The sequence below is a fragment of the Acanthopagrus latus genome, chromosome 1 (genome assembly GCF_904848185.1).
Source record: "Acanthopagrus latus isolate v.2019 chromosome 1, fAcaLat1.1, whole genome shotgun sequence".
Lineage (NCBI taxonomy): Eukaryota > Metazoa > Chordata > Actinopteri > Spariformes > Sparidae > Acanthopagrus > Acanthopagrus latus.
This window is the reverse complement of record NC_051039.1, coordinates 28471147-28495411: the sequence shown is the minus strand read 5'-3', so window position 1 is coordinate 28495411 and position 24265 is coordinate 28471147. Positions and strand designations below refer to the sequence as shown.

At 40.5% G+C, this 24265-nt stretch overlaps 2 protein-coding genes across 12 annotated transcripts in view; both read left to right on the top strand.

Annotated features, from left to right (window-relative positions):
• The first annotated feature begins 5617 nt into the window (after nucleotides 1-5617).
• Nucleotides 5618-18667, top strand: scrn2 (secernin 2). 9 transcript variants are annotated; one of them, XM_037114273.1, is made up of 10 exons: nucleotides 5618-5750; nucleotides 6131-6293; nucleotides 6991-7153; nucleotides 8008-8189; nucleotides 8695-8894; nucleotides 12668-12883; nucleotides 12992-13157; nucleotides 15149-15329; nucleotides 17467-17623; nucleotides 18296-18667. In XM_037114273.1, exons 3-9 carry the CDS (start codon nucleotides 6992-6994, stop codon nucleotides 17617-17619), a joined length of 1260 nt encoding a protein of 419 aa, XP_036970168.1. In that variant the 5' UTR covers nucleotides 5618-5750; nucleotides 6131-6293; nucleotide 6991; the 3' UTR covers nucleotides 17620-17623; nucleotides 18296-18667. The 9 variants fall into 9 exon arrangements, 8 of the variants coding, with proteins under 8 accessions (XP_036970168.1, XP_036970159.1, XP_036970193.1 ...); XM_037114264.1 differs by lacking the exon at nucleotides 5618-5750 and having other exon boundaries at nucleotides 6056-6293; XM_037114260.1 differs by lacking the exons at nucleotides 5618-5750; nucleotides 6131-6293 and adding an exon at nucleotides 6482-6623.
• Nucleotides 18668-23079: 4412 nt separating this feature from the next.
• Nucleotides 23080-24265, top strand: part of LOC119029578 (cyclin-dependent kinase 12-like) — a 13811-nt gene continuing 12625 nt past the window's right edge. The window contains exons 1-2 of one of the 3 annotated variants that reach the window (XM_037116536.1): nucleotides 23080-23377; nucleotides 24206-24265. The exon at nucleotides 24206-24265 is cut by the window's right edge and continues 613 nt beyond it. In XM_037116536.1, coding sequence (XP_036972431.1) covers nucleotides 24246-24265 — 20 coding nt within the window. In that variant the 5' untranslated portion in view covers nucleotides 23080-23377; nucleotides 24206-24245. Of the gene's footprint in view, nucleotides 23378-23713; nucleotides 23850-24205 lie in introns of those variants that run through there. The other 2 variants (XM_037116522.1, XM_037116544.1) reach the window with 2 other exon arrangements.

Here is a 24265-nt window from a genome sequence, read left to right as displayed (position 1 = left end):
CCACATGAGTCAGTTTTAAGAATGGGGCCCACTGACATGCATATTGATGTGAGCAGTACCTGTTGGCATGGCAGCAGTCACTGCAATGCAGTTGGGCAGGTTCCCACTATCAGAGTGAGAACTCACAAGAGCCATATCCTTGACGATCTATTGTTAGCAGAGGGGAAGTTATTACTTTGACACCATGCTGTCAGTTCACAGTTCAGTCACTAGAATTACTGTGAACAGACTTGCTGTCAGTTTAGACAATTGGATGAGGTAACTAGAAAACATGTATGACTTGTAACCTGTAGTAATTAATAAGCCAGGCAGCTTTCTGCCTCAACCTCAGCTACAGTGGAAGAGCATGGAGTTCTGTTTGCAGTGCTCACACTAAAATCTAATCGAGTTTTTACTCATTATTCAGTCTGACATCAGTCTGGTCTAATAATCTAAAATAAATGATCTGGTCCAAATTGATTGCTTTATCTCTGTGTCATCATTTTGATAGTTGGTTTGAACCTCTTACAAGGTTTGTCAGCCAATAGTGTTACGCCATTGCCACCATGTAGTACTTGGTTTGGTCAGCGTCATGAGACTTCCTAGTTGCCAGAAAAATGTAATAATGAGTGAGTTCAACAGTGAGCGAACCAACTTACTACACTGCCCGAATGTAAGCATTATTTACTTTGGCTAGCTAGAGTTATCAACATTAATGTAAGCTAGTGCTAGCAATGCTAACATAAGCTCGCTAGCATTAGTAACTTATGTTTGCTTGCTAACATTAGCAATGTTCACATTTGCTAGCTAGCGTCAACAACATAAGCTAGTGCTACAAACTGGCAACCACCTGATGGAGCGGATGATATTTTCTTGATGTTTTGTTTTTAATGTATATATAGGCCCCTGCAAAGCACTGGGAATTGCCTTGCCTTTACACATCCAAAAGATGTAAACATGTGTACTTGCTGGGTACTTACTAGTCTCTCTGGACACCTGACAAATCTCCAGCCCAAGATTAACTCCCTCTTCTATATTAAAAAGTGAGGCAGGTAGTGTAGCCAGTAGTGTAGTAGTATAGGCAGACACCGAAGCTTTCTTTGTGCGTAAAACAGCTGTTTCATGCTGTTGGAAATTAAGCATTACAGTGACTGAATCAAAACAGTAAGAATGCGAGCCATAAAAACGAACCAGATGGAGCTGCAGGGTCATTTAATAAGCGTCTGTGATATTATCAGTACAAGCAATGCCTTTTATGTTGCATGCACTCATTTGATCAACTGTTACTATATAAATATGGATTTATATAGGAATTTATATGAATCGCTTTTTATCAGGCATGTGGGAATTGTAACGTGATCTGAATAATGTGACTTTCCCTGTCTGTCTTGGTTGCCTATACAAGGATGATTTGTTTTAAGTTGTTTATAATGCTGGACTGTGGATTTCTTTGTGAAAACCTCAGGTCAGGGTTTCCGGGACAGTCCAACGGATTTCTTTTCAGTAAAACGTCAAATATAATTATGATTCTTGTGTGAATACAAAGCAATGAGCAAGGCTGAAAATGGCATTTAGAAGTATCAAATGTGTCTTTACAGAAACAGACACAGTGTAAACCAGAACGTAATAAAACTGATATCACACAGAGTAGCAGGGACATTGCTTATGACATGTTGCTGGGGATTTTTCTTACTTCAAAACATTTCAAAATGATTTCTAAATTTAATTTTTAAATAATGAAACAAAGCATGTCCACTGTATTTAGGTGGAGAAGGAAATCTCACAGACAGCTATCTCAAACCGTGGACAAACATGCAGTGAATCAAGCCTTTACGGTAAAGTGAAGTGCAACAAGCAGGTGGAAGGTGTCGGGAGGTGTGTGTGTGTGTGTCTGGAGAGACTGAGCCACAGACAGGAAGTGTCAGCAACATAATTCAATGAAACACCAGTGATGGGAGACGCCCACTCGATAAAACCCACTGACACACAGGAATTCGCCCAACTTTAATTACACTGATTAGCCAACATGGGATCTAGAGTACTGGTTAAAAGCAGTAGTGTGGTTTTCACTGTGCCAAAAACTGTGACTCCTCAGAAAAGAGAAGATTCGTTGGACTGCAAAAGAAACATACAGCTGTGGTCACAGGTTTACATACATTTGTAAAGAAAATGTATGTCATGGTAGTCTTTAGTTCCAATGATTTCTTCTTTCATTTTTCTGTGATGGAATGAGTGGAACACATACCAATTTGTCAGAAAATAAAACTTCATTAAGTTTGGTTCAATAATTGATTTATTATACGTCTTCTGAAAATGGGACCAAATCTGCTGGCTCAAAAATACACATACAACAAACTGAATGACCAGTTTCAATGATATATAAAGTTGTGAGAATCAAATTTGCTCTGTAGCATGGCCTCTTCTGCTGACGATTATGACTGATAACAGCCGGTGCCTACGCCCATCGAGTGAACTGGATTTGGCCCCAGTAAGCCCCGCAACCCCTTAGGGGGAAAAAAAAGCGGCAACATCCCGCGACCCTCACGGATAAGAGGAAAGACAATGGAACGGAACGGGACAGCCGGTGCATGGCTCAGCTGTGTCACTGCCATGATCAGGAAGCAAACACAAACTCACATCACCTGCTTCTGAGAGAAAAACTGGTCAGGACCATGAAGAGTCAACCAAAAAGCACCAAAGAAAGTCTGCAATGAAACAAAAGATGCAGTAAGACAGGTGTCAAGAGTCCACAGTCAAGGGTGTTTTGCATTACTATGGACTGAGAGGCTGCCATGAAAGAAAAAAGGTTAAGGAACAGTTAAATCAGGCTAGAATAGAGGTTTTTGACTGTGCTGAAGAAACAAGTCTGTACCAGGAAGCCAACAAATTGAGTTCACTGATTCTGTCAAGAGGAGAGGTTAAAAATTCAGCCAGCGGATGACCAGAAGCTTGTGGATGGCTATCAAAAAGCACCTAACTAAGTTAAAATGGCCAAGAGACATTTAACCAAATATTAGAATATTTGTGTATTTTTGACCCAGCAGATTTGGTCCGATTTAGAGAAGACCTATAGTGAAGTTGTAGTTGTTGTAGAACTCACTGGAACTGAATTCTGCCATGATATACATGTTCTTTACTAGCGTATGTAAACTTTTGACAACGACTGTATATAATGTTACTACATTTTGGCAGGGTTAGGGTTAGATTATTTAATCAGGGTTAGCTGAGGCCAAAATTACAAGCCCCCCTTATGAAATTAGACAAAACTCTTGATTTCTCCATGAAAATGACCATTAATAACAAGTGTTTATATTGTATTTGTTTCCAAAATAACAGAGACAAAATGTCCATTAAGTTTGATTTTATGAATACACTGATTTGAAACAAAAAAGGGCAAAAATGAGACGTCCAAAATTATTAGCCCCCTGGCCATTAATAATCAATAGTGTACTCTTTCTGAGCCACAATTGACAACAACCTCTTAGAGTAGTTCTGTACTAGGTTGGCACAGGTCTTCTGAGGGATTTTGGCCCATTTTTCCATTGCAAATTGTTCCAGCTGGTCCAAATTGCATGGTTTCCAAGCATGGACAGATTCTCAACAGGACTGAGGCTCTGGCCACACCAGGACCTTGGTTTTGGTATCCTTCAGGAACTGTTGGACCAGTTTCGATGTATGCTTCAGGTCATTGTCTTGTTAGAAGACCCAGCGACGACCTAAGGCTAGACTACGAGCAAATTTCTGCATATTATCTCTCAAAATTTCAAGATCATTTTCTTTTTTCATGATGCCATGTACCCGAACAAGGCTCCCTGTGCCTGAGGCTGCAAAACAGCCCCACAGCATAATGCTCCCACCACCATGTTTAACTGTAGGAACTGTGTTCTTTGGGTTGAAGGCCTCTTGCTTTCTTCGCCAAACATACACCACATCCATATGCCCAAACAGTTCCAGTTTAATCTCATCAGACCGAAGCACAGACTTCCAAAACTCATCTTTACCTTTTAAATGTTCACGGGCAAACTTCAGTCTGGCTGTGATGTGCCGCTCTTTGCGTAAAGGGGTTCTTCTGGGACGATGGCCCTGAAGCCCATCACGATGAAGAATCCTCACAACTGTGTTCCTTGAAACATCAACTCCAGAAGAGGCCAGGTCAGCAACAATCATCTTGGCAGATGTCCGGGGGTTCTTGCTGACATCTCTGACTATTTTCCTCTCCAGAGTTCATGAAATCTTGCGCTTACGACCATGCCCAGGTTTGTTTCTTACAGAATTTGTCTCTTTGTACTTGGTACAGCGGTTCTAGATACTGTGAAACGCTTAGAAATGGCAGTATAGCCTTCCCCATTCTCATGAGCCTCCTCTGTCTTCTTTCTGAGCTCAAGACTGATTTCCTTTGGCTTTGGCATAGTGAATAAAAGTAGTCCCTCTCAATAATGTGTACAGGTGCCCTGTTCCTTGGAGTTCTTTTATGCTGATAAAATGCTCAGGTGTGGTTTGAAAGCTGATTGGTTAATCAGGTGTGTTTTGAAAACAAAAAATCACATTCACATGGGGCGTAATATTATTGACCGCCCCATCATGGGGGCTAATATTTTTGACCACCCCATTTTTTTTTTACTATATTTGACATAAAGCAAGCCTTAAAATGTATTTCATATCCAAAATGTACCAAAAGCTACTAAATAACACTGGTGAATGTTTGATTATATCAAGTTGTATCAATGCTGCAAACATTGGGAAGAATTTTAGGAAAATGTTTCATAATTCCTGGGGGGCTAATAATGTTGGCCTCAACTGTAGGCTAAATTATCCAACAGTGTAAAAAGCAGTCAAAATCAATTCCACTGCTGCTAACATTACCCCAATGCATCAGTAATAGTAAGAACCAGAAATAAATAGTATAAGAAGTACTTTTACAAAAATCGTAACTAACATTTATTTGATTTTTCACAAATGCGTACTACATCACTTATAAACCTTTAACAACAACTTTTCTTTTGCCAGGTAATGTAAAAACCCCTCAGACACAGACCCCTGGCTTTGTCATTTTAGTTTGCTCTTTAATTCATCAGACTCTCCAACAGACCATTTACTGCTTTCTTTTGTAAAAGAATACCACAAATTAAGGTATAAGTATATGTATAAGTGAAATAAAATAAGAAATGTTGTGAGTACTGTAAGGGGAATTATAATCATTTCATTGAACAATCCAGTATTGTATAATGTTCAGTCTTTTTTGGATCGGGCTTAGTTGAGTATAGAGCACACATATAAGAGTACTCAGTAACACGTAAATACAAATGATAGAATACATACAATGACATAGGTCTACTTTTGGGAAATGGACTCCAACATACACATCACCTTATCAGCAAATATACAGGAATCCATCTATACAACTAAACACTCATCCCTGATCCTGATTCAGCACTTGTTTTTTTTTTCTTCTTTTTTTTTAATGCGTGGTCAGAATTAAAGCAGCAGAGGCTTAGAAATTCTGACTTGCTCTAGTATGTGTTGAGGAACACAGGATCCTACATTTCCCATAAGGCAACTCCATACAACCAAACCCTGATGACATCATCAGGGTTATTTCTTCAAACTTTGTCAGGGCCAGTCTGGGTTCTGAGCGGCAAAAGACCACATACAGCTGTTACAGGTTCAGCCGTACCTTGGTATGACGGCTGAACTGGACTTCATGTGTGCAGTGAGCCGCGTTGATTGTAACTTATAACAAATATGAACTTGTTTACTTTAGCGACTGCAAGGTAAGACATTTGTCCAGCTCATCACTTTGAGTCACACAGACATGAACTCATGAGTTTAGCTGAAGCTGATAATCAGCAACTATGATGAAACAAATACTTTGCATATAATTACAGTTTTATATGCCCTTATTTTTATACAGTGGAAGTGGTGAAAGGGCAGAAATAAAGAGAGAAAAAAATAAAACCCAAAACAAAGCCTGTGTTTAATGTCAGCTTTCGAGTGGAGACACAGGGTTGTGACACTGGCAGGAGGGGTTCCCGGGGACCTGAGGTGATTTCAGACCAGTCTTGGCTGTGGGTTTACAGCCCTGACAAACGGGCGGAGGGGAGGCCGACTCATGATGAAGCCCTGCATCATCACCGGGCTCTGCTTTTCGCAGGTGTGGACTGGACGCCTGTGTGAGACGGTGAGCTGAGCCTGTGGCCAGACGAGACGAGACCTTTAAGTACATACCTTTGGATTTCTCGGTCACGTGACCCGCTATCCACAACCTGCCTCCTCGCAGCCAGCCGTCCGCGCTCACCATTGAAAAAACCCAACAGGTAAACATTTTCTACGGCAGCATGCACACACTAGCTCTAGTTTACGGACTGTTAGCCTTGAACTCCCCTCCACCTCCCCACCCTTTTTACTAAACCCCCGCCGAGAAAGGCGGAATGACACGCAGCGACAGGCGCGACGCTGCTCCGGAGAGAGACGGGGGGGGAGCGACAGTGTTGCTCAGCCTCAGCCGGGCCTTATCTCCGGGACAGGCAGCGCTCTCACAGCGAGCTCCGCCACAGGCTGCGTCTGCGAGCAGAGCCGTTTTTTTTTCTGACGACATAATTTCCCGAGATGAAAGCGTGTTCGTGTTCGCAAACGCGAGGCGAAGGGTAGGGAGGAGGAGGGGGGGTAACAGAGCAACGTGGCGGTCGGATTTGTGCAGATTACAGTCAATAAAGTGCTCGCACAGGACTGCCTCCTAATCCCCGGCTGAAAGGGATGGGCAGTGCACCGGCTCAATCTGACTTTTTCTGGGTGGGGAAGTGAAGGAGACTCCCCCTTCCTGACTCTACACACGTACACTGTGGGCAGAAAAGGTGTCGGCCCTCTTGTGATGGCTGTCAGTCACGTTGTCAGACTCTAAAGGATTAGTTTAACTCAGGTCGTTCACATGAGGCGGTGACTCGGTTGAGTGTGCGCTTATTTGACTGTGACTTTCTGCCGCCCACACATTATTTGGCTGTTTCTGTGTTGCAGGATGGCAGAGGCTCCCGTGTCATGTGACTGTTTTGTTTCCTTGCCCCCCGGCTCCCGCGATGACCATGTGATCTTCGGGAAGAACTCCGACCGGCCCCGGGAGGAGGTGCAGGAGGTGGCTCACTACCCTGCAGCATCTCACCCTCCAGGCTCCATGCAGGAGGTAAAGCAGCCCTGGAATCCTGCAGTCTCACACCACCAGGCAGGCAGACAGGCAACGTTGAAATGCACAGGCTGACTGAAACACTGTGCACTCCCACAGTCTGGTGCACTGCAGAAAAAAGAATTCAGAACACAGTGATTAAAATGATATCTTTTGCTCACGGCACAATGGATTATTATTTGCAAGGAACCTGTTTACATGGGGACTTTGTGTGGTAACATCCTTTCCTGTTAATGTTTAAGGGGAAGGAAGTGAAAGTTTAAATCCACTGATTAAACCCTTCCTCCTTTTCACCACTTTTCACCTGTTTTTTTCAGAAAAACAGGGTCTTCCCTGTAAACATGTTTCAGTCAAAGCGAAAAAAAAATCCCGGTATAAACTGTTGACATTTTGTTCCAAACACTAGCACTGTCTCTGAAAGAGAACTGGATTCAGACAGGTAGCTATATTTGCACCTGGTCAAATTGAACCCAAATTAAAATCAGCGTTACTTTAAAAAGGCCATATTTATGTGCTGCTATGTCACTTTATGGATGTACTGAAACATAGAACACAGATTAGCAAGTGAATGGATGATTTATGTGTAGCAAGAGGATGTACTTTTGCCCTTTGTGCTGATGTGGATAGTCATACTGAACTGGCTGGGTTTAAAGGAAAAGTTCACCCAAACATGAAAATTCAGCCGTTGTCTCCTCAACCCCTGTGCCGATGGATAGTCGGGCCAAATTTCATAATCCACAAAACATTTCTGGTCCTTCATAGCAAAATCATGTTGCAGCGTTCTCCCAAACAACTGAAGCAAATGGAGACTTGTTTTAAATCATGTAACATGTAAACATTTGTTTTGTCTGCAGTGCACATACATCCAGATCCCTCAGGTGGAGCACACTCACGCTGTCATCCTCAGCAAGCCTGCCTGGATGTGGGGGGCTGAAATGGGAGCCAACGACCAGGGAGTGTGTATTGGGAATGAGGCTGTCTGGACCCGAGAGCCCGTCAGCCCCGGTGAGGCTCTGCTAGGCATGGACCTTGTCCGGTGAGCACTGAAAACCTTTTGATACTAAGATAACCCCACTATATGGATAATTACCCAATTATCCAATTTAAGCAATAAAGAAAACATAATCTCTAGGGCTGATGGGAGCAGCGATTGCATCCTCTTTAAGAGCAGTTTGAATATTGGAAATTCAGTGGAAGCATTAGTTTAATCCCCTCAGGCTTTGATCAGGAGGGTGCGTAGATTGTCACAAGCATGTTATGACAGGTGTAGCGAGTACTGTTGGAGCGTGGCACTAACAGTAGCATTTCCTGCATATTCAAAGGTGAGGGTGTAGACATCGCCCTTAACTAAACCAGTTTTCATGGTTAGTTTGAGAGACTCACTGATCAAGCTATAAACAGGTAAGTAAGTTAGATACATAACAATGCACAAAGTGTCACCATTAACAAATAAGAATGTTGTTTACAACAATTATGACCTTGTATAGGGGAAACTGAGACTTTACATCTTGAAGTAACCCAGCATGACTTTGGATCCTCAGACTGGGGTTGGAACGTGGTGACAGTGCCTGGGCAGCGCTCACGGTGATCACCAGCCTCCTGGAGCAGCATGGTCAAGGGGGGCCGTGCAGGGAGGATCCTGAGCCCTTCAGCTACCACAACACCTTCCTCCTGGTGGACCGCAACGAGGCCTGGGTCCTGGAAACAGCTGGAAGGCTGTGGGCGGCACAGAAGGTCACAGGTGAGGCTCCACTGTAAAGGGTGCATGTATAGTATTAGATGGCTGTTTGGTTCAATGGCTGCTGAGCTGGTAATGTATGCAGAACCATAGATATAATTCAGTGATAATTAAAGGTGCAGTAAGTAATATCTGGCCAATTCATCCTCAAATACAGCATGTCACCAAAGTAACCACTAACTGCTGCCAAATGTCACTGCCCATAGCTAGCCAGCTCAGTTAGCCACGTGGCTAGCGATTCGTACTGGAACTCGAAGACTAGGAGAGTGTGAGTGCAGGAGCTTTGGACCTGGATGATCTGGGGATAGCTAGTTAGCACGTTAACTTCAGTAGATATCTCTGGAACACAATACACACACAGCATAAAGTTAGAACTGCAATTTATTCACCTTCTGTTGACAATATTAGTTCATTTTTGAATGTTATCAACTAAAATTCTTAAATATTCCACCATTAGGGCTGCTGCTGGCCTTGTAAAGGCATTACATTTATCCTGCTCGTGCTGAACAACCTGTGCTCGCTTGTTTTTTCTTTTAATTTAATGTGGAACATAGAAGTTTTTTATTTTTTCTCATTAATATGTTTATATCCTCCATTTGTGCACGCCATATTGCAAAACCCAACATACAGCTGTTTGACTTCAATAAGTGCGAAACATGTGTTTTATTCTCCTGCTCATGTGAAGCTGTAGCTATGTGTGTGTTCATCTTTAATGTTTGTCTCAAGAAATTGTGCAGGAAAAATATTTGAGAATTTAAGGTTGATTATAATTAATGAGGTCTAGTCCAAAGATAATCTCTAGCTGGACTGTGTGCTGTTTGATATTTGCACTGTGTATGTAGCATAATATCTTCTTGTTAATCTTATTTATAAAGCCTTATAAAGAGGCCTTTGCCATCTGTAAAGTGTTATACCTTTGTGCCTTAACTTATCCTTGTTTAAGGAAAAAAAAATGGGGAGAAATCTCAAATAAGAGTGAATAAGGAGGGTTTGATTTGCAGTGCAATAGGTGCCACATGTACAGAGTAAACAAAAACGGCAAAAAGCTTTACAATATATAAAATAATAGTATAGTATAATATACAACCCACATATATCAGTGATGATGCAAAAACCATAAGTGTTTGAAATTTCAGTTTACTCTTAAAGTGAAACGCTCGCCAAAAAGCAACCTAGGCTTTTTTTGTGAATGTATGTGAGTCAAACCTTCGTGTAAAAGCATAATTATGATGAAAGAGGCACTTCTAAAATGTACTGTAGTTTTGTTTTTTGGGCAAGCTCATTTTCAGTGGAGTGCTGGGGCACTTTCACGCTAGCATCAAAATCGCTATTTTTTTAAACACTAAGAAAGCTCGACACAACACAAAAAATGTCGATCCCCGAGCGCGACCTAACAGAAAGGCTTGAGGAGCAGTCCACCATTACTGTCCTTCCTGTTAGGTCGCACACTTTTGTCTGCCATGAAGGTGGTGCGCTGAAGATCCAGCAGCTAATATGAGTTGTTCAAAAACTCTCTTTTTAGTAAACTCTGCGTACACAACAATGTTCTCAATGCTTGTGTTCATGTGTAGAGACCCTGGTGATACTATGAGCAAGGTTTCATGTTGTGTCGAGCCTTCTTAGTGTTTTAAAAATAGCAATTTTGATGCTATAGCTAATTTGCCCCTAGCACTCCCATTTAAAATGAGTTTGACCCAAAAACGAAAATACAGTAAATCTTAAAAGTGCCTCTTTCATTGTGATGATGCGTTTACACAAAGGTTTGACTCGTGTACATTCACACAAAAAGCCTAGGTTGCTTTTTGGCAAGAGTTTCACTTTAACTATTGAGTAAACTATTAAGTGTTGTTATATATGCTATATTATGTAAGACAGGCCTTATATAAGGCAGGCCTGTTCAACTACACATTTACAGAAGGGCCAGATTTGGAAATAAGCAAAGTCTTCAGGGGCAGATATTTACACATTCCCACTATCTGACCTGTAAACCTTGGAATGTAAATGTGTTGAAATTAACAATACTAATACACTTTTTATTTGTTCTCCGCTTTGTTCATTCGTATTCACAATTGAAAAAGAGACGGTATGCACACAGAAGTACAGGAAAAATAACACTGCACCTTTTGATTTTAAGTGGTCAGTTTGACGCTCTGCATGGGTTAAAACATGCATAACATAACATACATTACTTAACTAAAGACTGTTTGAATTAGCCTCATGATAAAATAATCAAACTGCCAGAAGTGCCACTTCAATAGGTCTGATGTAAGGAGTAGTTAATTAATTAAAAAGGGGGTTGGTTTTAGACACAGCTTAACACTCTACAGCCATTCTAGAAGTTCTGGGGCTGTATTTAGATAAAGGGATGTTCTGAGCTATATGCTAACATCAGCAAGCTAACATGATCACACTGTCAGTGCTAATATGTTGCTGTTTAGCTGGTATAATGTTTACTTTAATCAGTTACTTAGTTTAAGGAGTTAGCATGTTAAGACTTGTTAATTATTACCAGACACAAAGTACAGATAAGCCTTGTGGGAATCTGTGTTCCTTATTTATTCAGTTATGTTACCGGTGTACTGTTCAAATAAGAACATTTCCTGTTGGTGTCACAAGATATAATGTAAAGTCTGGTAAAGTCTGTCCAGTGGTTGTTGAGATAGTTGAGCGCCGGCTCACAGGATACATCTGGAACACTGCTAGAATGGCTAAAAGCATTCACTGAGCTAAGGCTGATTTATAGCAAAGTTATGCATGTTCAGTGTTCAGCTGCTTAATCAGCCTTAAAAAAACAAATCAACAACAAACCACACAGGAGCGTTGAAAATCCATACGATTTTATCCATACTTACATTACATCAAACTCATACTTGCTCTTTAATGTGGGAAGCTAAACTGCAAACTAAATAAAGCCCATTCAGATCTCTTTGTTCATTCTTCAGCGGGAGACCACAGCTTATAGAGATGTGTCTGGGAATCCTGAAATTGTGGTAAAGAGATGCCTATTCGTCAGGGCTGGATCACTCTGTCAAGAGGAGATAAACCGTTCAAGCTTCTCAGCTTGTGGCGTCTATGCAAATACGGCACAAACGAGCATGCCTTACATAAACAGCATGTTTCTGGCTAACTATTTGTAAAATTTCAAACATGTTGCACTCCCATACAGGAGACTTGCTTCTGCTTTATAAAGGTAAAACCTTCAACTCCTTAACAACAGCAGTCTTTAGTCTTTTGCACAGTTAAGAAAGTCATGCTTCGGAACACAGACCTCTTTCAGATATTTTCTAAAAGACTTCTTTACAAAGCATAAAGTATGGTATAAAGTTGTGAAGGCCATTCCTGTTGAGGAGTTACAAAATACAAACAGAAAACTGAGATAAGGCACTCAGAAGTTGTTTTTACCAATTATTTCTGTTCCTGGAAAATGAGATGAATATATTTCTATTCAATTAAAATATTTGGTGGGAATTTAAGTGGAAGGTACCGGTAATCATGAGATTTTTCCGAATACCAGAAATTCTGATAAATGTTGGACAAATTGCAACCATACTAACATATTTTGGTCACGCTCTAAATTGGAGATATTCTGGAAGGAAGTGTTCAAAGCATTTAAAAGTGCTACAAAAAACGAAACCTGTGTTGTATTCTAATCACTGCTGAGAAATGAAGAAAAAGTAAAAACACCTGACAGAGTTGTGCATATGGTTGTTTAAGTGCTGAAACTGTAATAAAACTTGTTTTTAACAAGCCGTTAAACAGCCACTTTTTCATCTCAGAGGGTGTGAAGAACATCTCCAACCAGCTGACCATCGGTGCTGAGGTCTCGGCAGAGCACCCAGAGCTGCGGAGCGTTGCCCAGGCTCAGGGCTGGTGGGACGGTGAAGGAGAGTTCAACTTTTCACGGGTGTTCAGCCCAGAGAACCCTCCTGCCAGGATGGAGCTGGCCAAACAGCGCTACAAGGGAGGCACAGAGCTGCTCCAGCAACATGATGGTGAGGGTGCTCCACTACCATGTTTCCCCAAATGCCTTTGGACATCACTGACAGAAGACTTTAACACTGAACCTCTCTTTTACACCTTTGCGCTGTCTCTGGTGTCAGGCTCGGTGACGGCAGAGGTGATGATCTCCATTCTGAGGGACAAGCCCAGTGGCATCTGCATGGATTCTGGAGGTTTCTGTACCACAGGCAGCATGGTGTCTGTCCTGCCCAGGGATACCAGCCTGCCCTGCATCCACTTGTTCACTGCCACCCCAGACCCCTCAAGGTATGTCACTGTTTAAACTAAGAATTCCTCTAGACGATAAACCTCAGCTAGTAAAAACTACTGTTAATACAATGCTGAAGTAACTAATTAACATTAAATTTGCAGTTCTAAATAAAGAAGCACTGCCATGATATTGGAAAACCTTGTATCACAAATTGGTCAAAAAAAAACTCTGCCTGGCCAAAAGTCAAACTAATATATAGTCAAAATAAAATTTTATTGGACGTCCTAACCCTGGCCCCTAGCTTTGATTATGGCATGCATTCCCATTGGCACATGTATTTTTAGTCCAGAGTTGCATTCGTTTTTTCATCAAAATCTTTTTGAGAGAGATGATGGGAGAGTCGGACCACTGTGTAAAGTCTTCTCCAGCACATCATTTAAATTTTTGGCCACATAACGTTGTTGAACCTACCCTGACCAACTGAATCAACCCCAGATCATAACACAACCACCACAGACTTGTATGTTAGGCACTAGGCATGATGGGTGCATCACTTCATCCGCCTCTCTTCTTACTCTGATGAGCCCATCACTCTGGAACAGTGTAGATCTGGACTCATCAGACCACATGACCACATTCCATTGCTCCAGAGTCCAATCTCAGTGCTCTCTAGCAAACTGAAGCCCTTTTCTCTGATCATCCTCACTGATAAGAGGTTTTTAGGCTACACAGCTGAATCCCTTGAGTTCTCTTCGCGTTGTGGTGTAGAAATTAGACATAGCTATGAGTTCTACTGTTTATTTTATTATGATTTCATTTCACCAAAAGTGAAAAGTGAAAGTGAAAGTTATTTCTGATCACGATCATTCAAGTTTTTTTCTTCGACCACATTTCTCGCTTGAAGATGACGGTTCTCCATTGTCCTTCCAGGTTTTAATAATGCATTGCTGCCAAAGGCGTTTCATGGTGCCTCACTGGCTGTTTAGACCTCTGCAGTACTCAGATATGCCATTTCTACTGAGGTGTTTCACCCAAGACATTCCCTCTGAAAGGAAGTAAACATGTCCTCTATGTTGTAGAGGATGTTCTTATTATATCTTCTGATATAGGCTGAAACATGTTGTTCAACCAGATGTATTTGGATGTCGTCCCTGAGCCTCATTTAAAAAAAAGATACTTAAAATCAATTTTGATCATAATTGAACAGCTTAAGCAGAAACAGCACTACATTTAAGTATTTCTTTATAAAACCCTACTTTGACATGGAAATTATCTTATATCTTAGTGAAGTCTAGACTTGATGTAAGGGTTTTTGCTGCTGGTAATTTATTGCAAGTCTGTGGTGAACCATGAGCTTTATGAACAATGTTCAGTGGCAACACATTGGCTTTGCTTGTCAACCCACCATTTAATCCACTGATAACATGTGTTTTAAGGCTGCAATCTCCTTTGCCAATCACAATCCTGAGCTGATCGTCCAAAGAGTTTGATTTTGCCTAATGGTCTAAGGCTACTCCTGACTAAACCTCCATCTGTGCTGGCATTATATAAGGGGAATTAGCAATGCAGGTGTTGAGATGTATTAATCACAGCTGCATAAATTTCATATATATGTTTTTTTTATGTGCAACATTTTGAAACAAACTTAAGTACACCTTTGGAAATGGTCTTAAGACTAAGGTCAGGTATAAATGCATTTTTATAAATGAGACCCCTGGTGTGTGGTTGGTTCCATCTGGAAAACCATACTTCAATAGAGGTTATGTGTTTTATTTTTGTTGATCAGAAACAAAGTTGGTAGCATAAGCACCAACAGTTAATTGAACAATTAAACATGTGTTTACATACTATTTTATTTTACTGATATATCATTTAAATTTCAAATGTGTGTATTACATGTAGGTGTTGAGACTACAGTGCTATTTCCCTCCCAATCTTTGCTCTTCCTGCATTCTGTGTCCACTTTGGGTCGATGGGAGTTTCTGAGTCTTCGTTTCTCTTTTCCTGTTCCTCTTCCTGTCTACCCACCCCACCTGTACTTCGGTAGGTCTGTATTCAAGCCTTTTGTCTTCTCGGACTGTTGCACCCCAGTGCTGAGGGTGGTCTCTCCACAGTTCGGTGCAGACGACCCTGTCAGGAAGAAGCCACGCTTTCAGAGCCAGGTGGACAGAAGACATGACCTGTACAAGGCCCACCAGGTGGCGCTCAACACCATGGAGACCAATCCGGTGGGCACTGATGGATGACCTAGGTCAATGATAGTCCTGCTTAGATCTCAGCAGATCCTTATACATCCAAATATTTTTTTTCTGAGAGTTGAACTTGGTCAGTCGCTGATAAAGTACAGGCAAGTTGCACAGCTCAGGACTGACATTCCCAATGGAGAAAGAAAAATAAAAAAAACATGCTACAAGTGAACATCCAAAGTCCAAGAGCAGGGTTTGAATCATAACTGCAGTGTGCAACCAAAGACCAAAATGAGAATGCTGGGAGGTATTCGTACTTCAGAACAAAGTAATATTATCCATTGAAGACACTGAGCAGACAGATTTTTGTTGAATCAGTGTCACATATGGTAAGTACACATATTCCCATTCCCATTTTCATAGCACGCAAGTTCAGAGTGTTTCAGTTGTGATATGCATTCATACTGTGAAAAGTATTCTCAAAAGTGTCGGTATGCATATTATACTATACTATACTGTACTATACTACTATACTTAACTTGAAACCACTGAGTTTCAGCAGTAACATGCTGCTAATTGATGTGCTCACTGTCCTTGAGGCTTTTTTTCTCACCGTTACATTCTTCAATGAAACACATACAGGAATACATAAAACTGTGCCCACAAACATCCAGCAGAACAGCATTTCACTAATACTTGAGCTGTATTTATCTACTGTGACATGGCTCAGCACTACAGTCAAAAAAATATATGCCCTCCTCCGTCTAGCAACTCCTATTGGTTACTGTTGCCCACAGGAGTGACTCCTACTGGACCAGTTAGCATCCCACATGTATTTACTCTAGGAATATAAAAAGTTATCCTTTTGATTTTACTGTGTATGTACACTACCTCCCACAATGCAATGTAAAATGGAAATGTATATACTAGCTGTAAAACTTTGAAGCAAGTTTGTGTTACTTTGGCTGAGCAGCTGCCAATATGGCCACGACTGACGATTAGATAACTCGCAACCTTAGCACAAGTAGTGACTTATACTGAAATCAGCAATTTGACTGAATAATGTCAGTTTCACATTAATATCTACCTAAAGGTTGCTAACATTTGCCACTTTAAGATACCAGAGTAAGCTAGGCAGCAGTAGTCTGAGTGTGCTTAATCTAGCAATGGTGTATTTTGTTACTCATGACTTAAACCTTTTATTTGTAATAGATTAATGAAATCTATTTGTTTTCTAATGTTACTTTAGATCAGTTGAATAAATAAATGAATGAGAAAGAGAAAAAGAGGTAAAACACACAAAGTTCAAGTTTAATACAAAGCTCAGATTTCTAATTCCTTTCCTTTGTTGGCAAGCTGTCATGATATCACCCATAACAATTCAAGGACTTCAGCCTGCTGGTTTAAAATGTGCATACACTTTCTATTTCACTTGGAAGCAGAAGTCTGAGAGAACAATCCTGTTGTTATTGTTACATCCCCATAAGGCCAGGGGATGAGGGCAGTAACATAGATAGATAGTTCCGGAATTAAAAGAAGGAGGAGAAACAGGATGCATTTTAACACACTTAAAATGAAAGTAGTTAGGTCAACAAAAAACAAGGTTCTTCACAAAGGAAGATTCCTTCATCCTTCAATAGAGGAAAAGAAAACCAATGTTACCTATGTTTCAGTGCTCAGTTCCACTCCAGTGCTAAGTGTTGGATCACTAGGCAGTAGAAAATGTCACATTATGTTCCAAGCATTTGATTGGCAGTGGCGTTTCAAAGTCACAGTTAAGTTTATGTATTTTAGTGCATATACTGCATTTCCTGTTAGGATATAGTACACACTGCATATTTTCAGTATATACACAACTTTTGGTGCCTTTTTTGGTGAGCAGCTATAGATCCAGATCAGCCTGTAAGGGAAATGGAGGTAGGTTGAGAGTACGTGTGCGACTGCTGTAATTAAGTCTGCATCTCCCACCACAGACATCTGGCTCAATTAAACTCAGACTTTCAAAAGGTAGGGAGAGGAATCTGGATTCTTGTTAACATACATACATATATTGCAAACAGCTTCCCGACCAGTTTCGGATTTAGTCAAATGACTGTGCTGCTTCAGCAGGTTTATACATACGAGTATGTACTATTTGACCCAGCTGTTGTTTTGACGTCTGTCTTTCCCTCTTTGTCAGGATGAGGGTCTAGCAATCCATGAGATCCTGAGGGAGCTGGAGTCACAGTGTCTGAGTGAGATTTCAGCCATGCTGAACGGAGAGATACCAGGAGAAGAACTGGGGGACTTGTTTTTCGATTGCGTGGACACAGAAATTAAGTTCTACCAGTGAGGAGGTGGGAGGCTTCAGGAGCTCTAATTGGTGTTGCATTGTGCATTAATGTGTTCCTGTTGTTGAATATGCATGACTATGATAATACTACAGGTGATGAGTTTCAGTAACTCCACATGTTATAGAATATATTGTCCATAGAGGGTCAGGACCTTAGAAAATGGCATTGAAAGCACCTTGAAAGGGTGGAGAGCTCTGCTTTCCCAGCAGCCCAGGAACACACTCAATAATCACATCTGGTTCAAACCACATTTTATGATAATATTCAAGATCATTGAGCATCTGTATTTGTCTGTGAAATATGAGGAACAGACTGCAGACACAAAGGATTCAAATGTCATGCCTAACTGAGTGTGAGACCAGCCAGAGCCGCCAGAACAACTTTTACTACAGAAATCTGGACAAACCTGATCATGATCCTTTAACAGCCGCTAAGTATGTTTTTGGCATAAGCCAGCAACTCTTTGACAATGTTCCTGAAGAGTAAAGCACATAAAACAAACACAAGATTACTCAGTAAGATCAAAGCTTGTATGAGAACTTGAAAGTTGTGAAAGTTTCTGATGTCTCTTGTGTCTGCTGCTCTAACACTTGTGTAAGTTTGATTGTGACTGTGTTCCCAGGAAAGCCAAATAAGTCCTTAACGTGTGCTGTGTTTAACTGTCCTCTGTTACAGCACCCTCAGGTGGAAATCCCTAGCACTCGCAGTTGCAGGAGAGGGCCCTGGGACTGACAGAAACTGTGATGGTTTCTCGTCTGATGGGCCTCTGCCTCACTCACACAAAAACATCTCTGACACCATTCCATCATTATCAATGTCAAAACTGCACATGTGATTAATCATCTGTTTCACCCAGGGAGCAATGGCTGCATCTCATTAGTGAGTGTAATGATGTAGACTGCACAGGCGCCCATGTAGAGCTGTGTGGAGTTGCACAAATACTGTGAATACGGCTTTTTGTTGAACATTTTGTTTGTTGTTGCAAATAAATGGGTTGTCAGTGGATGGCTACCTGTAGAATGGATCTAATAAAGAATGTGCATAGTCTGTCCTGAGTGTGTTGTGAGCTTTCTGGCCACCCAAGTTGTGCAGATGTAGAGAAACAATCAAGTACTATATTCAATATACAGTAAACAATAAAGTACTCTATACAATGAAATGCTTAAGTAGTTATAGAATATCGGGGTAAAATAAAATGCTGAGGCATCATGGAGTAAAGGTAAGTGGAACATAAGGTACAAGAGGGTAAGGTGCAATTTTATTTACATTTTAAAGTGCAAAAATTACTGTAGGTATTGGTAATGTTAGCATGCATCATCATATTAAAGCTGGTTAAAATGTGTACATCTATCCATTTCATCCTTCCAGCCAGACTAATACCCTGAAAAGATTTACCAAAAGTGGGTAAAATTTAAAAAGCTGGCTGGTGGTTCAGTGTGCATGGGGTGAAAGGTCATCTCTAACTACTGTGCCTATCAATTATATTCACACGCTTGGATGTTTTCCCCTTTTATTGAATTTACAAATGGAATCATGGTCAATAGAATTCACAAAAAAAATGTAATGTCAAAATGAAAACAGATTTCTACAAAATAATGTAAATTAATTCAAAATATTTAAAGTAAAATAAGTAATTACATAAGTATTGTACTGTTTGGTGTCTGCCAAACATAACACCTAGTCTGGTGGCTAAAAATCCATTTTGTTGTCATCAGACAAATGAACCTTCTTCCAGCTTACCTTTGGGTGAACTCTAGTGGAGATTTAATGAGCTTTTTCAAAAGTGGCTTCCTCTTGTCCACTCTCCCACAAAGCTCTGACGGGTGAAGACCCTGGGGAACATTTGTTGTGTTCAGAGTCTCTCTCATCTCAGCTGCTGAAGTTTTTATCTCCTTCAGAGTAGTCATAGGTGTCTTTGTGGACTCATTCACTGGTCTCCTTTTTGCCCAGTCAGTCAGTTTGTAAGGTTGGCCTGCTCTAGGCAGATTTACACATTTGTCATGTTCCTTCCATTTCTTAATGATGGATTAAACTCAACTCTTGGGGATTTTCAGTTACTTGGAAATGTTTTGGATCCATCCCCTGACTCATCCTTTTCAATAACCTTTTCACAGAGTTTCTGGAGAGTTATTGTGTCCTTGCGGTGTAATTGTAGCCAGGAATGCTGATTAACCAGTGACTGGACCTTCAGAAACAGGTGTCTTTACACAACAATCACTTGATTCCATTTATAAAAGCAATACAAGGGGAATGTTTCCAATGGCGTGAATCATTTTTTTGCTATTGTATTTCTGTGAGTGTTTCTTTTAAATGGCATGGGAAAACCGACTAAGCCTTGATATAAATACGGGTGAACTTTGATAAAGAAGCCAACGGTCAGTGTGGGTCAAAGTACCATAACAGGCTGGTTTATTACAATCACTAAAATTGACTCTGCAAAGACAGTCTTACTGCAGCGGTGTGACACACCAGACAACAGGCTGATGCACTGTACCAGTGGATAACCAAACTACACAGAAAAGAAATCCATTTAGCCAACAGAAAAAGAAACATCCAAAATATTACACACAGCAAATCTTTAATGTTGTTACCACAACTCAACACACTTAGGCTATTAGCACTATACTCAGTGTACTAAAACTACTACTGTACTCCGTAGCCAGTTCAACATACAAAGGAAATGTTTATGTGTATTCAACTCTGGACAATGTCCAAGCTTTATTCTCTGGGAACTGTCTGAGATGACGGTTTGGATGTCTCTGCCTCTGTCAGGGTAGGCTACACTGCAAATCACGGCTGAATTCTTGTGTTATATTGCGTGTAATACCCAGCTGCATATACACCTGAGATACACCAGAATTGCATCTCTATTGTCCTCATTCAAAATGTCAAAGTGTCCATTTTGTTTTTTAACTTAAGTGTTGTCTCATGAGAGGCAGAGAAGGAAATAAGCAAACATAATGAAGTACAGTGCAGTATGGTTATTTTAGATAGTCTCTTACTTGAATTTACTGCATGATTACTTTTTGCAGAATAAAATCCAAAAACACAACTCAGAGATATCTGCGCTCTGTGCTGGAGCGGACACATCTCAATCAGGAAGATGTCAACAAGGCAAATCCAGCTGCACATTGAGTCTGATAACTTGATTTAAAGTAACAATCATATCTTCTGATGAAGATAATTTGTTGCGTCTTGGTGGTGGCCTGGTTACGGACCTCCTAAGTCTGATCATGCACTTATAATGGCAACATTTATTATCGAATATAATTTATAGTGACCTCGCTATAAAGGCTGACCTGTTTTTATTGCAACAATTCCAGGAGAGGTCTGTCATGTATGAAGGAAAGAGCTTAAGGAGGGTCTCTCTAACCTTTTGAGGATGTCCCATCCAAATATGTGCATCCTGTTATTTGGAATATAATGTAATTAGTTGATAATACATGATATGATAAAAAAGTCATTAGTTCAACAAGCCTCTTGCAGAAAATAAATAGATAAATAAATAACATTTTCAGAGAAACTTTACTGGCCAAAAGGGCAATGTAGTGAAATTAGTTTTCTTCATGGTATGTATTTTTTTTTCCAGATTCAAGTCTATCTGTCCCTTCTCAAAATATATATTAAATACAAAATATTTCTGGTAGATATTTGCACACGTAGTTTTCCGTTAGCTACTCAATAAATTGATTTGGTAATAATCAGTTAACTTTTATTTACCGTTGTTAAATGCAATTTAATATGCAGAGTGATCACTAATCCTTTACTATGGCACTCCTCAGTCCTGGTCCCGGACCCCTCATTCTGCATGTTTTAGATGTTAACCTGCTCCAACACACTTGATTCACATGAATAGCTCATCATCAAGTTTTGCTGATGCCTGATAACGACCCATTCAATCCATACAGGTGTGATGGGGCAGAGAAACATCTAAACATGCTGGGCAGGGAAACTGACTCAATTCATATGATCAAAAAAGGAGACATAATCAGCAAGTTTCACTTGAAAGCATTTATTCTCCTTTATTCTACACAATCAAATCTATTACATTATCTGACATACAGCAATCAGTGAGCAACTCTACATCAGCTTTATCAGTACATTACAACACATTTTCTAAATTCACAGGTCTAATAATGTGATAATAAACTTAAGCTTATTAGATGAACAACTGCACAGTAAGTGTATGTGGCCAAGGATAGCAAATGAAATTGAATAAACAACCCAATCAACGCTCTGAGGACAAAGTGAACCAACTCAGCTGGAGCAAATTAACTTGATACATACACTCAGTGCACCTGTGGCAGCTGACCCAATAAGCACACCTGTGCCTGTCTCCATGGAGTACCCTCCTGTGCTCCCCAGCTCAGCAGTCATGTGACCCTCTCTACTAACAGACCTGTTGTGGAAGAAACGATTGTCACTAATAACGTTAACCATGGCTCAATATTATTTCAGTGTCACACATTTACAATACAAAGTCTTTAATACAGAATTCAGCCATCCTTAATTTTATTATTCACAGCTGTAGTGTTTCTCCAGTGACATTTTAAAGAAGTCTGCTGGGAATATAAAGACATTTCTACAATGATGTGCAGCTCTGGTCTTCTGACTTTAAAGACCTCCGCTGGGACTAGAAAGCAGATGGATTAACATTCAGAATGAAAAAATTGAGTTTGAGGAGGGTGTTTGGGTGGATTTTTCCTTTAGCATGATAGTGAAACTCTCGCCAAAATGCAACCTAGGTTCTCTTTGTTAATGTACCCAAGTCAAACGTTTGTTTAAAAGCATAATTACGACAAAAGCGCCACTTTTAAGATTGACCATATTTTCATTTTCTGGCCAAACTCATTATCAGTGGGAGTGCTAGGGGCACTTTTATGATCGCATCAAAATCGCTATTTTTAAAACACTAAGAAGGCTCGACATAACATGAAACTTTGCACGTGGTATCACCAGGGTCTCTACACATGAACACGAGCATTGAGAAAATTTTTTATGTACACAGAGTTTATTAAAAAGAGAGTTTTTGAACAACTCATATTGGCAGATGTTTCCTCCGCTCTGCCATCCAGTCAGTCCAGAAGTGTCAATCTCCGATGCAACTAACCTGGAGGAGAGTTAAGGTGGAACACTACTATCTTCCAGCAACAGCAATCCTCCATACCTCACGTGACTTTTGTGGCTTTTGATTTTAGTATTGTTTCTTATGTGAGGCTTTTCAACTTTTTCAACTTCAAGGTCAATATTGTTTACTAATGACAAAATAACGAATTATCCATGCATTTATATTGAGCTAAGATGAGCGTTCCACCTAAACTGATGTCCAGGTTATGTTGCATTCAGAGATGCTACTTCTATGCTAGCGGAACAAGCTGCTGCTAACGTGAGGGTTAGGGTTACACTTTCACAAAAAGAGACCCCAAGTTGTTTTTGGGCGAGCGTTTCACTTTAAATTGTTTCCTGGCTCCTCGGGCCAAGGGGTGGCGTTACTGCAGCTGAAGACTGCGGGCGGTGTTGTTCGCACTCCATCCAGGCGGTGGCGCTACTTAAAAAACCCAATTACTGAGAGGGGAAGGCAGATGAACCAACCACCGCCGTGGCGGCAGCGTCTGCCAATTTTCTACAACAAATGTTAACTAGCTGACTGTTTAACAGTTTGTCGATGATAGGACTGTTATAATTTGTCCAGCCTAGTTTCAGTTTGTAACCCCTGCTGTCTGCCATTAAAGAAAGTGGAGTCGTCCACCAGAAAAGGTAGTTATTGTAACGTTGCGTTGCTAGGCTGAGCTTAAGCTAATAACATAATTTAAGTTAACCAAAATCTCCCCTAGCGCTTTAACTTACGATCTTATTTATCTGAACGCCAGACTAAGGGGTTATAATTTATAAATGATTTAAGATCGATTTTGCCTACTAGCTAACGCCAACTAGCCAGATATATCCGTTGCTATGCTAACTTTCCTTTGCAGCCGACCTACTAGCAAAGCGCCAGCCAGCTAGCGTTAATGTTAACATTAGCTAATATAGGTCAATAAGTAACGTTACTTAAGCCATTGCTAACCCTTCCGTTGAACCTTAACTTTTTCAGTTAGTCCCTGGTTAGACGCTGTCAGCGTTAATGTAATCTGGAGTGAAAAGTTGCACAGCTTTAGCACACGGTTTGTGATTACTGCTGCCGTGCTTCTAGCTTCATAACTTCACTGTGGTCCCTCTCAACGTGTCTGAGGTGGTGTTCTCCTTTTGTAATCTATCATAAGGTTTTAAGTAGAAGTGCTAAGACTTACTGAATTGTATACTGTGCATTCTTGAGGCCCAGACAGAAAGATCTCATTCTTCTCATGAAGTCCCCGAGCAATACTCATTTTCTATTTAACCCTTTAACTAAGAAAGATGTGCACTCAGGATTAATGCATGAATTCTTTATAGTGCTATATGGGCTCTAAAGGGACCGAATATTATTATTTATTAGTAAGTCAGTGTTAAACTGTGATTGTTACGTGTCTTATTTTATGGTTGGCACACCAGTCTTTCTGAGTTCTTTACCTTATAATTGTAACGATTATTTTTTTGTTGTTGTTGCAGTCTTTGACGTCCACTCAGCTGCTGGAGTTGCTGTGAGATAATGTACTCAAATAGGTCTGA